The sequence below is a fragment of the Malania oleifera genome, chromosome 9 (assembly GCF_029873635.1).
Source record: "Malania oleifera isolate guangnan ecotype guangnan chromosome 9, ASM2987363v1, whole genome shotgun sequence".
NCBI classification, from domain to species: domain Eukaryota; kingdom Viridiplantae; phylum Streptophyta; class Magnoliopsida; order Santalales; family Ximeniaceae; genus Malania; species Malania oleifera.
The window spans coordinates 644246-661349 of NC_080425.1; the positions used below are offsets into that span (position 1 = coordinate 644246).

The 17104-nt window shown below is 35.9% G+C and overlaps 1 protein-coding gene across 2 annotated transcripts in view; it reads right to left on the reverse strand.

The window, feature by feature from the left end:
- Positions 1-8266: 8266 nt before the first annotated feature.
- Positions 8267-17104, reverse strand: part of LOC131164571 (uncharacterized) — a 94917-nt gene continuing 86079 nt past the window's right edge. For both annotated transcript variants that reach the window (XM_058121862.1, XM_058121863.1), the window contains one exon: positions 8267-9030. In XM_058121862.1, coding sequence (XP_057977845.1) covers positions 8756-9030 — 275 coding nt within the window. In that variant the 3' untranslated portion in view covers positions 8267-8755. The remainder of the gene's footprint in view (positions 9031-17104) is intronic.

Below are 17104 nucleotides of genomic sequence, written 5' to 3' on the forward strand. Positions count from 1 at the left end.
ATGTGAGCACAGCTTCCAAGAATTAAAGCAACAACTTGTCACTGCGCTAGTACTGACAATTCCTTCAGGAGGAGGTGATTTTGTGATTTATAATGATGCATCTCGGAAAGAACTTGAGTGCATATTAATGCAACGAGGGAAGGTCATTGCATATGTTTCTCGACAACTCAATGAATACAAGAAGAATTATCCTACACATAATTTGGAACTAGCAGCTGTGGTATTTGCATTAAAGATCTAGAGACAGTACTTGTATGATGAAAGGTGTGAGATTTTTACAAACAATAAAAATCTCAAATACTTCTTCCCACAAAAAGAGCTAAACATGATACAGAGGAGATGGTTGAAACTAATCAAGGACTATGATTGTACCATCAACTACCAATCGGGAAAAGCTAATGTGGTAGCTAATACGTTAAACTAAAAGTCGTTAAATGCATCAGTTTTAGCAATGGTGACCCAACATCAAATCATGATGGATCTGGAAAGATTTGGCGTGGAAATAGTGGAGGGAAATCATTAGGCTTTCATTGCTAATTTGGTAATCCAACCGACCTTGTTGGAAAAGATTGAAGCAGCACAGATGAACAATACAGAGTTGGTGAAGATTATGAGTAAGGTACAGAGTGGACTGATGACAGACTTTAACATCTCAGATAATGGGGTCTTGAGGTTCCACACTAGATTATGTGTACCTAATGATGGAGATATTAAAAGAACAATTATGGAAGAAGTTCATCGCTCTCTCTACACAGTGCATCTAGGAAGCACCAAGATGTATCGAGACTTGCGAGAATCTTTCTGGTGGAACAACATGAAGAGAGAAATTGCCTAATTTGTAGAGCAATATCTTACATGTCAGCAAGTGAAGACTGAACATCAAAGACCAGCAGAGCCATTGCTACCACTTCACATTCCTAAATGGAAGTGGGAGCACATTTCTACGGATTTTGTAACAGGATTACCACCAGCATTTTATAGGCAAAAAGTCATTTAGGTAGTTGTCGATCGTTTAACAAAAACTGCTTATTTTATTCCAATCAAAGTTAACTACTCCATGAAAAAGCTTGCAAAGTTGTATGTTCAGGAGATAGTTAGACTACATGGTGTACCAGTATCCATCATATCAGATCAGGACCTACGGTTCACATTTTAGTTCTAGAAAAGTTTGTAGAAAGCCTTGGGATCCCAACTTACCTTTAGCACAACGTTTCATTCCTAGACTGATGGACAATCAGAGAAGACAATTCAGATGTTGGAGGATATGTTACGGGCATGTGTGTTGGATTTCAAAGGAAGTTGGATTTAGTATCTTCCATTGGTTGAGCTTGCCTACAACAATAGCTATCAGGTCAGCATCGATATGGTACCATATAAAGCGTTATATGGCCGAAGGTGCCAATCTCCATTGTATTGGGATGAGGTTGGTGAATGATGAATTTTGGGACCAAAGATTATACAGCAAACTTCTGAGAAAATCAAACTCATCAGGGATATAATTAAAACAGCTCAGAGTTGACAAAAGAGTTATGTTGATACCCGCCAACAAGAGTTAAAATTTGATGTAGGGGATAATATATTCCTGAGGATTGCTCCAATGAAGGGAATTATGAGGTTTGGAAAAAAAAAAAAAAAAAAGGCAAGCTAAGTCCTAGGTATATTGGGTCATTCGAGATACTAGAGAGGATTGGTCCAATTGCTTACAAAATAGCCTTAACTCTAACATTATCTAATATTCATGATTTATTCCACGTTTCAATGCTGAAAAAGTATGTTCTAGACCCTTCTAATGTGATAACCTATGAGTCGTTGGAGGTCAGTGACACCCTATTATATATAGAAGTGCCAGTTCAGATTCTAGACATGAAGGATTAGGAGTTATGTACTAAGAAGATTCCGTTAGTAAAAGTACTCTAGCATAATCATGTAATTGAGGAAGTCTCGTTGGAATTAGAAGAAGAAATACATCAGAAGTATCCACATTTGTTGAATGAGGCTCAACACTAAGTCAGGTAACCAAGACTGATTGTGTAGTTTGCTTAGCTATTTTGATGTAGACTTGTAAAGCATAGGCCATTGGGTTAGGTTTGTTTTGTTTTGGTTTATGTTTATGGTTGGTTTTTGGGAGAGTTTTATTGCTTATTTGTAATCTCCCAAAGGCTTTCCTTACAACCACGATTTTCCTCCACCACAAGTGAGGGTTTTAATAAATTTGGGACAAAGCTGCTATGTGGGTGGCTACTGGCCCTTTCTTAGAGTCAAGTAACCATTTAGATAAATTCCATAAATTTGTGTTAGATGTTAGGTTAACAATTTCAAGGATGAAATTTTTATAAAGAGGGGGGGGATGTAGTGATCCTAAAAATAATAATAATAATAATGATAATAATAATTAATTATTATTATTATTAATTAAATAATATAATGAAATATAATAATATAGTAATAATATATACATATATATAAGTAAGGATCAGGAATATTCCTGATCCTTACATGAAATTTCAACCCCCCCTTCTCTCCGTTCTCTCTCCCCCCCCCCCTCTCTCACCACCCCCTTCTCTCTCCCTCTCTGTACTCCATCTCTCTCCCTTTCAATTTCTTTTCTCTGCCTTGCAAAATTGGAATCCCAATTGCCCGTTCCTTTTTCTACAAAATTTGAAGAATGGGAAATTAGTCTTCTACACGCTATAGGCATAACTCCAGAGTCAGGATAAGTGGACTAGATTATGTTAGGGTTTATTTTAAATATATTCCTAATTTAAATTGATTATATGATTTCAATTATTTCCATATGCCTGGAGTTAAATTAAACTACAGGGATTTAATCATTTCGGGTTTTTGGGAATATATTGGAATTAAATTAAACTGCGGAGATTTGATCATATCGGGTTTTTGGGAATATATTGGAATTAAATTAAATAAATGAAATTGATCATACCCGCATTTTTATTTAAATATATTGCATATATATTTATAAGAATTTCTCAGGTAATTTATGAAATTATAATTATTATACAAGGCATGAGTTTATTTTATTGCATAATTGAGCAAATTTGGGATTTTTGCAGTATGATGTTTATTATGTGTTTGATTGGGAATAATGATGAGATTTATCATCAATTTTAGGTGTGATGTTTATATGTGTTTGGTTGGGAATAATGATGAGGTTTATCACAAATTTTACATTGGGAAAAAGATGAGATTATTATACTGTTGTATTGCATAAATTGCAATTATATGTTTTAAAAACCCTGATAGGCTGGATGTGGTGAATACTCGGTATCGTAGCTATGGATGAATATTAGGGCAGCCACACTATTGTGGAAGTATTGGCAGTGGATAGTGGATTGGCCAGAGTAGGAGAGTCCAAATTGAGGTTGTTGAAGTCTGTTTTGAAGTGATTAGTAGTAGTCGTATCTGGGAACCAAGCATTGTACTAAGTTGGTGGTGTGGGCACGGACGAAAAATTGGCTGTCAAAGAGGATATAGTTGGTGTTTGATAACTCTAATTAAATCTATGATAGAAAGAGAGGGCAGTATGCCGAGGTTTGTGGCATACTTGACACAATAGTCTGTTGTCTGATCAATTAGAGAAATAACTTGAGGGACCTCTATTCTGACCCTGTCCCCGATGAAAGGTTCGACCCCCTCATCCCCTATGTGATGACTGAAAGGATGGTGGTGTTTTTGTGGTAGTAAGGTTGGTTGTCAATGGATTGCCCATGAGAAGAGTTTGGGCTTGATGGTTAAAGTGAGATTCATGGTTTAATAAGTAGATGTAGATATGATGGGGAGATAGCAAATCGGGTCTGGTTGTGAGAGAGGTAACCAAAGAATCGTAGTCGGTGCCGAGACCAACCAAAAAATACACAGAGAATTCAGATGGAGAGAGAGTATTACCAGCTACTCCAAGTGAGACAGCAAGTGTCTTAGCTTTGTGAAAATATTCTATAATCAATTCAGCCCCTTTCTTTGGTGTAGCAAGCTGGTACTGCGTTACATAACATGAGCCGAAGACTGAGCTTCGAACAAATCATGCAAGGTGGTCCAGACTTCATGCAAGGTGGTGAATTTCAGAACCTGTGCGAGAACATGTTCGAACAAGGAAGAATTGATGGTCGAAATGATAAGTTGATCAAGCAAAAGCCATTGGGTGTGTCCTGGGTTAGGAATATTATCAATTGTTGGTGGAGGGATGACCAAAGATCCATCAACATGGTTGTACAATTGGTTGCCTTTAAGAAAGGGAACCATTTGGGCTTTCCAGAGCAAGTAATTTTCAATATTGAGTTTAATAGTAATAAAATGACTAGTTGAGTTTAAAAATTGTGGTGTTGATGGGAGGAGGTGTTTGGGATTTGTTAGAGGAGCCTGAAGAGGCCATAGTGGCTAAAGAACAGAGGAGGAAAAAAAATTGTGATAGACGTTAGTCCCTTAGTTGGCTCTGGATACCATGTTCAAGTAATTAATAGAATGCAAAGTAAATGCTTGGCAAAATGCCTCAAATTATTTCCATTGATTCTGAAGTTTTCTTCACACTGTATTGTGTCAAAATATAGATTTATATACACATTCAACATTCCTTAGCTACCACTCCTAAGCTACAGCCATGCTGCTGTGTTGGTGTGCAGGCAGCAATAATAAATTACTCCTAAGCTGCTGCCATGTTACTGTGTTGGTGTGCAGGCAGCAAAAATAAATCAATCATGAGCTGCGACCATGCTACTGTGTTGGTGTGCAAGCAGCAAATATAAGAGCCCATATTGCATGTTGGAGTCCTTAACCATCAGCAATAAAATAAATGTTGATGTGCTGGCAGCAATAAGAAAATCCCGAAGCGTACATCACTATGTTTGAGAACTTTCTTTAACATGTATGTATGTGTGCATTTATATATGTATATATGTCTGTATGTATGCATGTATATGTTTGCATTTATTTGTGTGTGTGTGTGTGTGTGTGTGTGTGTGTGTGTGAATGGTGTATGTGTGTGTGCGTGTATATGTGTGTACTTTATGTATGTATGTTAGTATACATGTGAGTGTGTATGTTCATTTGTGGTATATTAAGGTGCATGATTTAGTATGTGTGTTAGTGTGTGTATTTAGTCTTGCCATTATTAAAAATTTCAAAAAAAAAATTTTAAATGGTAAAAATCCTAAAAATATGATTTTTGTCACCTAATTCTCAAAATCTAATTCGAGCTTATAATAGGATAAAGGGAAGACTTTACTGTAGAGTGTCATCTTCCCCTTATCCCTAGGCATGATAAGGATTTCTAACCTTCAAAAATCATATGATTTGAGAAGGAAATAATGATCTCGATCAATAGGATTAGATCGAATGAACCATGTTTGCTTGCTTGTTTAGTGAGAGTCTTTATCTAAAACTTATTTTCAAAAACTTCAAAAATATGTGTTTTCTAGCGGTTTTCTCGATTTTTAATGATCAATGATGAAGCTCTTTCAAATCATATTTTTTTCACTCTCTTTTCAAAACCCACTATTTTAACTACTTCAAAAACTGATAATACACGTCCAATGCACATTTTCTTAACTTTGGTTTTCAAGTTGGTAATACAAGCTTGATATTTTCAAACTAACTATTTTCATCATTTATCATCATTGTTATCATCATATTTTTTTCTAAAAATTAAGGTTTCTCAAAGCCATGTTGGATTGCTCTCAGACAACAATACCAACACTAAATGACCAAAATGAGTCATTTCTCTTTTATTTTCAATTTTCTTTTCTTTTGAAATCACACATACGTAATTATGGTAACCGTTCTATGAACAAGACATAGAGGTGTTGGTTGACTAATTATCATTGAGATGGTTAGTCAATCACCTTCCCTACGCACAAATGCACTCCTAGACTCATACTCTGGTTTTTGCAAACTTTCCATGATTTTTTTTTTTTTCCTACATTTTCAAATAAATAAGGTGGTGACTCCTTGTGTGTTGAAGACACTTATCCCTTCCTTAGGAATAACCATATTCCTAAACTCGGTTTTTGTCTTTCACAGATCGAACTTACGTTTACCTTAGGTTTTTTAAGATGGTAGTAATTATGACAAATAACAAGTTATTAGTGGCAAATCCATTGACCCATCTAAGATAAATTTATACATGTTTTACTTGCCACCCCATCAAGGCATTGAATCTTTAAACTTGCACGTATTAATAACAACAAATAACATTTTTTTAAGAAATCAAATGCTTAACATATTTAGTTGTGTCAATAATGCTTTTTTTTCAAATATTATTATATTTAGGATGCTAATTTAGCCCTAAATAAGTTGAAGATAAACACCGGAACATATAAATTCAAAGATTTATATACTTGGTGATACCCATTAGAGGGAACATGCATGTGTGAAATATTTTGAAACAGAAATAATTTTGTGACAACAAATTTAACTTGGTAAGTTGTTAAGGCATTATTGTTAGTGTCAAGATGATAATAGCATATATAAGATGATAGCGTAATGTCTGAAAGTAAAAAGTAAAATTGAACTTGGGAGCTGAATTGTAAATATCAAGATTGTTAGTGTCGAGATAAGAATAACATATTCAATAGATGAGAATAACATGTACAATATGTGTATATATATATATATAAGGATTGACTTGAGGAGGAGATTGCCGCATGCAGTTGAAGGAAATAAGAAAGAAAATTTAAATTTCAGAATTCTAAAAGAAGAGGAGAAGGAATAGTTAAAACCCACATGCCATAGTCATACATGTGTGTATCTGGACAGGGCAAATGAGTTACTAGCAAATGAGTTATTAGTGGCAAGTGTAGTTATGAATGTGCTTAGCAAGATGTGAGTTCAACATTCTTACTATTCAAGTCATGATCTTCAGTTGAGAAATTAAAGTTCTATCATATCATAAGACGACCACTTGATAAACACTGAGTGTTTCATAATATTTTGGATAACCATGTTACATAAATTAAAGTAAAGGCGATCTTCATGGCACCAAAATCCAATACCTTATGATATCCCTTTATTGGGCTACCAGGATCACCAAACAAATAACAATGTCAAGTATCTCTAGACGCAAAACAAACTTGGCCTTAAAATTTTATATATCGTTCTTTATGTACTTAAGGAGAATAATAATGCATGCGGAAGAGTTTTCAATGAAAAATCACTGTTACTTAAATAAAAAAATAAATAAAAAGTTAATCATATATGCTTTAAAACACAAACTACCACTAATAAATAAAATTGATGAGCCCAAAATAACCTAATTCACCCCAAAAACAAGTATGGCACGGCAAACCAAGTATATACCAGCCCATTGGTGCAAGATCTAGCTACCTAATTTCTAGATATGTGATGAACTACATTTTCATTTTCTTTAAATTAATTATTTATATCTGAATATGTAATTAAGTTGAGTAGCAGGAGAGATGCACAGGTTGGGGGTGGGCGTGGGCCTCCGACTGATCCCAATTCCAAAGAAAATTCTCAACTGATGATAATGGATTAATGAATAAATTAATATGGGTTCCCAGAAAACCACGCACCTGCAGGGCTGGAGCCTTTACAAAGCCATGTACGGGAGTTGAGAGCGTCCTGGCCGACTGACAAGGCCGCTGTCCGCCTTTCCACCCATCACCATGGCCTGCCACTGCTGCTGCTGCTGCTGAGGATGGAGGTGGCGTGTAAGAAAGCCTCATGAATGCAAGGCATGCATTTTGATTGTTTTGAATCCGTAAACATGCTAGACGACTTCTGATCCATCCCTCCGGCGTCATAAGCTTGAGCGCATACGCGCGCGTTTTAATATAATCACATTGACACTAAAACCCCAACACACCGACAGGTACAGTGCGTACCCTAAGCGCCAATCCTGCATCAATTGAATGGAAGTGGAAAAAGACAAATAGGGTGGACTCCTGATGTGTGGTAGGTAGGCCACTTTTTGGGCATAAAACAATTAGCTGTAATAGCGTGGTTCATATTTTTAGGTGTTGTTCATCGGCCCAATTAATTAATCAAAATCTCTTGCATCAATAATTTTTAGAATTCAGGAGCTCATAAAAATTTTATCCCACCATACTATTTACGCAAGTTTCACTTCAATAATTAACTTATGAGCAGCTCTTTTCTTTATTAGAAAATTAAAAAAAATGGTTCCAGCCAATTTGTATTCCATTTGATTTCTTTAATTTTCAAACCATGGATAATACATTGTTCTAAAATGCTTCAACATGTGCAATACATTCTAAAAATAAATGCTAAAAAAAAATAAACAAAAGAGAAGGCATTTTACAGGGCTTTTTGGCAAGCCAAACCAAACCAAGCCTTTAGCACTACAAGTTTTTGCAAGTACATTGCAGATCTTGGATTTAGATGAATTTAGACAAATTTCAATACAAATTTATTACATCTCACCCAACTCCAAATCCAAGACTTATCATAGGGAAAAGGAATTTAAAAAGGCATCCCTTGTATGGTTAAATAATTATTGCCTTAACTAGAAGTCTCTACACGAGCTACTCCATCAACAACTTTAGGTCAAACCTATTTAATTTAAGGTAACACACGGTGTTCTGACCATAACTACAATGGGCAATCTTTCGAAGACCATTAGTATGGATGTTCCTGGAGCTCATGACAAAGGCAGCTACACGAGAAGAAAAATCCAACATGGAAGTATATGCCATTCTCTTTCATACACATGCAGTATTCACAACTCATTCCCCCCATAATTCCTAGTACTCTTGTTTATCGGTAATCAACTTTTATTGAACATTTTTCTGAAATCATCATTCGATTTTGGCTGATCATCCCCACCTTCCTCTGTTCTTGGTTTACCCTGAGTCCAGCCAAGGGGTTTGACGAAGGGTTTGACGGCTCTTGGCACCGCAAAAGTGTTCTTCCCTTCAAGCTGCATTGTGCTGTTTCCCCGACTTGTAGCAGAGGATGGTGCCTTGGGTGCAATATACTCAGATCTTTCAACAGCTTTTGAGTCAGATTCCCTTCGGTCACTAGCATGCCCTGCTCTTTTACCTTCAATATCAATGCAAAAATTATACAGGATACATAATACACACAAATACCAGTTGTTGGCATGTGTCTGCAACTTCTTATAGGCAATTTTTCAAAAGTTACAGCCATGTTATAGTTAATTATAGATAGTTTCTCTTAAAATAAAAATTATGGTAGTAATAGACAATTTTTTAGAAGTGTTGGGCTTGTGGCAATTAATTTCTTTTAAGTGATTGGGTAGTTTCGTTAGGAATACCAATTTACTAATTTACCCATTTTTTATTTTGATTTTAAATTAGTAGAATTGTACTTTAATTTCATATTATAGACAGTTCTTTAGAGTTTAGGGTAGTTTCTTTAGGAATATCAATTTCATAAAAAGGGCATCTTAAGAATAATATGGAGGAAAAAGAAGACTGCAAATTGCCACCCTCTTCCCTTAATTAATATTGAGCGCGCGCGCGCGTGTGTGTGTGTGTGTGTGTTGTTAAGGTGTCGTGAAGGGGGAAAAGCTTATGCAATACCACAGAATGTACTCTCTTTAAAAGGCCAAGCCCTCAAGTTAAAATACCCCATGCACATGAACCAAGAGATTAAAGCAAGAGAGAAAACAAAAGCAGTTGCATTGAAGCAGGCTATATTCTCTCACCAGCTCTAGAATCTTGACCTGGCCTTCACCAGTGTCAAGGGACAAACTCTTCACACCTTCGGAAGGATCATATGGCACTAGTTATATAACTCTTGGTTAACTAGTTAGCCGAAATCATACAGCGGTTTGACCACATGAAGAAATTACAACAATCCAATGCAAAGATAACGGAAGTAATAAACAATCATGAAAGCAAAACAAGAGTCGCACACTATTGTAAATCGGTGCAATTCATTATTAACACCTCCATAGGTAATGTGTCTAGCAAGGGAAGCAATTGGACTAAACATATTTACAATAGCTAATGAGTATTATAATGATTGATAAATGATGAACTTTCACCATTCCCAGAGAGCTTTCTATGCTATTATTACACTGCTAGTAGAAAACATCAAAGTTACTAAGCAGTCATACACAAGGCAAGCAATTAAAGGCAAGCATAGTGCCCTAAACAAGCTTGGCTCATGACATTCTCCCCTTATACAATTGACATTCTCGTATATAATTTGATGCTCAACTTTGTCCACAAATGGCTCCGACTGATTTCATCATCTTCGAGGCCTTTTTACTTCATTGAGAACTTTTGTGGCTTCTTCCTTGATGATGTGAACTCTCTATCTACAAGGATTTCTTCAACTTATCTACTGTCAAGTCGCAAGATCTTCAATGATACTCTAATTGACTATCAGTGTTGCCAATGAATGGCTTGAGGCCAAGAATATGAAACATGTGCAACTTCATCCAAGCCAGAATATCAACCAAGTAGGCGCCTTCCATACTTTGGCCAAGATGTGGACTAGTCCTCTATATTTACAAGGTGGTCTCCAATCTCAACCTTGTAGTAACGTGATCTATTATGGAAGAAGCTGAACAAGCACCAAGTTGCCCAGATTGAAGTGTAACGATCTTCTCTTTTGATCAACCATTTCTTCATTCGCTTGGAAATTCTCCACCTAAGCTTCAACCATCTCCATGTTCTGTCTCCATTTTCTAGTGAAGATGTACACACTCAAACTCTTTCCTTTGTGTGGTTCATTGAGTGCAACTACTGGCCTATTACAAACTCAATAAGGACTTTTGTTGGTTATTGAGCTCTTATGGGTGTTGAAATAGAACTGAGCCACATCAAGTTCCAATTCTTCTAGTTGATAGTGACAAAATGGCGCAAGTACTCTAATAACTCATTGAATCTCACTGTTTGTCCATCTGACTACCGGTGGTGAAGAAATGTCCAGCTGTGAACCAAGGATTCTTAAAAATCCATGCAAAAGCTTCCTATGAATCTTGTGTTTCATATGTATCCATCACAGCACACACTCTTCTCAGTGATCCTCAGATCAACAAAATTAGTAATTTAGCTTGGGTTAACTTTCAGTTCTTTTGTCTTCCTCTCCAACACATTGAGTAACTGCATTGCACTCATCCTCGAAGCCTACTCCTCATCCTCACCCCATCATTGTGTCCCTTATAAGACATTAAGCGATGACCTGTGAAAGCAATCAGCAACTCTATAAGAACCTCAACATAAGAAACACGCCAACTTACCTTTACCATTGGATATGTTAATGACCAAAATGACAAAGCTTCCTATGAATTTGATGCATTGTCTTCAGCTCCCCCACTTTTGGATTTGCCCCTCTTAAAAGACTTAATACTATTTCCATCCAACATGCCACTCACTTGGAGATGATCAATTTCTATTGTTTCTACAACAGCCTGCACAGTAGGCAAGTCTTGAACACTTTGTTAATGAAGTTCAGCCCTTGCCCATGATTGCAATCCCTCAAGGAAATAGAAGTTGTCTTTCTCTAACATGTCCCAATGTGCCTAACATCTCGCAGTTTGCACCGAGTTGAGCTCTCTCCAAGTCTACCCACCATCAATTACACACCATCCATTTTGAATCTTATCGTATTTGGTATGCCACCTCAGTTTAGCATCACCACACAAATACACAATCGCCATGAATACTTTCACCTCCTCCAAGTCGGCCCTCGCCACACGAAAGTATTGCTTAATGTCAAATGAGAAGTTCTCCAACTCCTTACCATCACAAGCACCCCATGCACTCAAGGTTTTGGTAGCCTTGTCCTTCCATGATCTTAGCAATGTACGATAAGAAATCCTAATAACATAAACCATCATTTTCACATAGGCAGCAAGCTCACCCATTTGGCTTTGTAGCACTCTATTGTAACATGGAAGTCATCTAACAATTCCACAATGGAACCTATTTTTGAGACATCATTGTGTTCCCAAGTCAGCCCATCTCCATGGCCACATTGTTGGATGTCTCAACTTGTGCTTCTAGCGCATCAATTCTCTCGATTTTGGCATGTGGCATGGTTTTCCTACTGATGCTTCACACAATCCCATAGTATGAAAACAACTGAATCACAAAACAATTAACCAAAGTCTAATACCAACTGACACAAACCGAACTCTTCACACCTTGTGAAGGACAGTAGTTGTAGCACTCTTGACTAGACAGTCAAAAGTATACTGCCTATTCACTGCATGGACAAATTCACAACAATCAATGCAAAGTAACAAAAGCAAATGAATAATGCGGTAAACTGTAAAGCGACACAACTCATTATGAACACCTTTCTAGGCAACGTGTTTACCAAGAGGGGCAAGTAGGCTACATTAGGAGTGAGAACAATTCGGTGAAAACTGGATTAACCGAATTAACTGATCCAATTCGGTAGGTTCGGCTCAATTAAAAAATAATTTAGTTCGGTTTGGTTTTAATTTTAGGTAAAATTTGGTTTTTGGTTTTCGGTTCGGTTGAATATTATCTAATTTTGGTTAACCGAATTAATCGAATTATATATTAATAATAATCATATATAATTTATATAAATTAGATCTAACCGGTTATCTTATAGATTTTAAATTTAGAGTTCTTGCATCATTCTGGATGTGGACAGGTAAAGACATTAGTTCAAGAAACTAGGATTAGATTAGCAACTTGGAATATAGGAACACTTACAGGTAAAAGCATGGAAATGGTGGACACAATGATCAGAAGAAGAATTAATATAATTTGCCTTCAAGAAACTAAGTGGGCGGGGGAGAAAGCTAGAAAAATTAATAAATCAGGATTTAAACTTTGGTACACTAGAAAAGAAAAACATAAGAATGAAGTAGGAATTATTTTAGGCAAAAACTTAAAAGATAGCGTTGTTGATGTAAATAGAGTAGGGGATAGAATTATAAAAATCAAGATGGTATTAGGACAAGAGATTATAAATATCATTAGCGATTATGCTTCTCAAGTTGGCTTGGGAGAAAATCTTAAGATACAATTTTGGGAAGATATGGATAGTGTTATACAAGGCATACCAAGGATAGAAAATATTTATAGGAGGAGATCTGAATGGACACTTTGGAAGGGATAGTAAAAAGTATGAGAGAATACATAGAGGATATGGAGACAAAAATGAGCCTGGGAAGATGATCTTAGACTTTGCTATGTCATATGATTTTAGTATAATGAATATTTGCTTCAAGAAGAGATAAGAGCACTTAATAACCTTTAAAAGTGGACAAAATAGAAGTCAAATAATTTTTTTAAAAATAGGAGGGTAGATCATTTATTATGCAAGGATTGTAAAGTTATTCCAGGTGAAAGTCTAACCACACAACATAGAGTCTTAGTGTTAGATATATGTATTAAAAAATGGAAGAAAAAAAATAAAATAAACCAGTGTAAGAGAAATAGGTGATGGAACCTAAAAAAAGAAAATATAATAAAATTTAAAGATAAAATGATCAAAGATGGGGATTGGACTATAGAGGATGGAATAAAAACAAATACTCTTTCGAGTAGACTAGCTAACTCTATTAAAAAGATAGCAAAAGAGATTTTGGGTGAATCAAGGGGAAGATTCTCGAATAGCAAAGAAAGTTGGTGGTAGGATAAAGATGTATAAAAAGCCGTAAAGACAAAAAGAATTTGGTAAAAAACATGACAAAAATGTAGAAACAGTGATAACTTTGAAACGTATAAGGAAGCGAGAAAAGATGCAAAAAAGGCAGTTAGTGAAATTAAATACAGATCATTTAATAGCTTGCATGATAGATTAGACACACAAAAAAAGGGAAAGAGATATATTTAAACTTGCTAAAACTAGAGACAGGAAGAGCAAGGACTTAGCAAATGTAAAATGTATAAAAAGTGAGGATGATATTGTCTTGGTTAAAACGAAGGCATTAAAGAAAGATGGCGAAGGTACTTTAGTAAGTTGTTTAATGAAAACCAAATAGAAGGCTTAAATTTAGAATTGTCAAATGAAGAAAAGACTAAAAATCTGAGATTTATTCGCAAAATTAGAGTTAACGAAGTTAAGTTTGCACTAAAAAAAATGAAAAATAGGAAAGTTATAGGGCCAGATAACATCCCAATTGAAGTTTGGAAATGCTTAGGTGATAACGGAATTATATGGTTAACTAATTTATTTAATACAATTATAAAAATTAAGAAAATGTCAGATGAATGAAGGAAAAACACTTTAATACCTATATAAAAAAATAAAAGAGATATTCAAAATTGTAATAACTATCGTGAAATTAAACTTATGAGTCATACGATGAAACTATGGGAAGGGGTAGTTGAACAAAGATTAATGTTAGAAACGAAAGCCTCAGAAAATCAATTTGGTTTTATACCTGGGAGATCTACCACAGAAGCTATATATCTTTTAAGAAGATCAATGAAAAAGTTTAGGGAAAAGAAGAGGGACTTGCATATGATATTTATTGACCTTGAGAAAGCATATGATAGGATACCTAGGGAAGTTCTAGTGGGTTTTAGAAAAAAATGGTGTATGCAGTAAGTATACTGATGTCATTAAGGTTATGTACGGTGGAGTAATGACTCGTGTAAGGATTATAGATGGAGAAACTAGAGAATTTCCAATCACCATAGGTGTACATCAAGGATCTGCTTTGAGTCCTTATCTTTTTGCTTTAGTGATGGACCAACTGACTAAGAGTATTCAAAAGGAGGTTCCATGGTGTATGTTGTTTGCAGATGATATTGTATTAATTGATGAAACTAGGGACGGAGTAGAGGCTGAGTTAGAATTATGGAGAGAAGCTTTGGAATCTAGAGGCTTTAGGATAAGTAGAAAAAAGACATAATATATTAAATATAATTTTAGTATTGATAGGAGGAATACTGGAGACAAAGTTAAACTTGATGATGAAGTAATAAATAGCATTTGTAGATTCGATCCCTTGGATCTATTATGCAAGCTGAAGGAGAAATTGAAGATGATGTAATGCATAGCGTTAAAGCAAGTTGGGTAAAATGGAGAAATGTTTCAAGTGTGCTATGTGATTGTAGAATACCCTTAAAAATAAAAAGAAAGTTTTATAGGACAGCTATAAGACCAGCTATGCTATATGGATCAGAATGTTGGGCGACGAAGAAACGGAATATCCAAAAAGTAAAAGTTACCGAAATGAGAATGCTTAGATGGATGAGTGGTACTAAAAGATAAATTAAGCAATTAACATATTCGCGGTAAGTTAGGTGTAGCTCCTATAAAAGATAAGATAAGGGAGGGACGACTCAGATGGTATGGACACTTGTACCGTAGGCCACATAGTGCACCAGTGAAGAAGAGTGGGGGGGCAGTAGAAGGGGTAGGGATAGACCTAAATTAACTTTGGAGAAGATAGTGAGTAAGGTTTTAATATCCCTGAATCTGTTAAATGAAATGGTCCATGATCGCATAAATTGGTGGAAAAGGATTCACATAGCCAGCCCCACCTAGTGGGACTTAAGGCTTGGTTTTGTTGTTGTTTGTTGTTGTATACTTTAATTCCAAATTTCCAATTTACAACCTCAAGTCTTTGCCCAGCCACCCTTGCCGTCACTAGACCAGGTTCCAGTCGCCCTTGCGGTAAACCTAGTTGTCGCTTCAGTCATCTCGCGAGTCGCAGCCTTCACTCTTGCCGTCGCTAGACAAGGTTCCAGTCACCCTTGTCGCCAAAACCAGGTTGTCGTCGCCTTGCAACCCAAAATAAAAACTCAAGTCGCCACTCAATGCTCGGCTAACTTCCCATTCCCCGACAACTAACTTCCCCTCCCCCTTACTCTTGTGAGTCATGAACTCATGATCATTGATCTCATCTCTCAAGACCCAAAATAAAAACTCTCAAATCTGCCTTCAGCCTTGGATTAATGTTATCATTTCTTTCATCAAGCATTTAAGTTCTGCAGTTTGTTAAAGATAATATTGCATCCATAATGATTGTACTTTGCTGCAGATAGAAATATGGATGCAATAGAAATGATTTTTGAAAATCAATAAGTTGAGTGTCAATTGAAATTTTGTTTGTCAAATTCGTTTAACTGAAAATTTGATTCGGTTGGGTAACGTTCGACTAATATGCCTAATTCGGTCAGTTCAGTTTTGGAAAATTCTTAACCAAATTTTTTTGGTTAATTCAATTAATTAGCTGAATTACCCAAACAGACCAATAGCTCACCCCTAGGCCACATTACAATAGCTAGTGAGTCTTAGAATGATTGATGTACATTCACCCTTGCCTAAAAAGCTTCCTATCTTATTCTAACTCTTATCACTAGGAAACATCAAAGTACCGAGTTGTTCTCGATTTTAGTAAGGCATTATCCTACCCCAAGAATTTAGCCTACACTATTATTTACATGATGGTTATCCATCCCATATACACAAGACAAATGGTCACAGGCAAGCACAACGCTCTAAACAAGCTTAGTTCAAGACAACCAAGCTATAAGGTCAATCAATCCTCAGATTGTCAATTCACTAGTAACTTGTCCAAAGTCCAAAGCACAAACGCACGCACACACACTCATGACTAGATATCTAAGTAATATTTTCATATCTTTCAAAGACAAAACAAAATATAGGTAAACAGTTGTGGTTTAGAAGTAGCAATAAATTTATAATATTGTGACGGGGTTATAGCATTCATGCATAGCCACAGTAAAGCAATGAAAGGAAAATGGCTTGAAGTTGTACAAAATAGAAGGAAAGATGAAAAACAATTATGCCTTTACTCTAAAAGTGCAAGGAACTGACAACACAATAGCTCAGGTATGGGAAGACAGAGAGATACAAGTTCATTGTTCAAGTTTTAGCAATGGAAAGATATGTCCACAAATGCTTGCAAGTATCCCTACTACACTGTCAGGGAAACTGCCTTAATGCCTCAACCCTCAACTACAAAAATAAATGTGTATGCACGCGTAAAGCCCCAGTGGCCCTTGACATCAAGTCACAATCATTTGTCAAAATGGTTTGCAAGTATAAACAAGCAATTAGCTTTAAGGATCTTTCCTATTACTTCTTAAAATACTACAAACAGGATAATAGAAGCAGCTATTTTTATACCCATAGACAACACTGGATTAATTGAATGCAGTATTATCAGCCAAGAAATGAA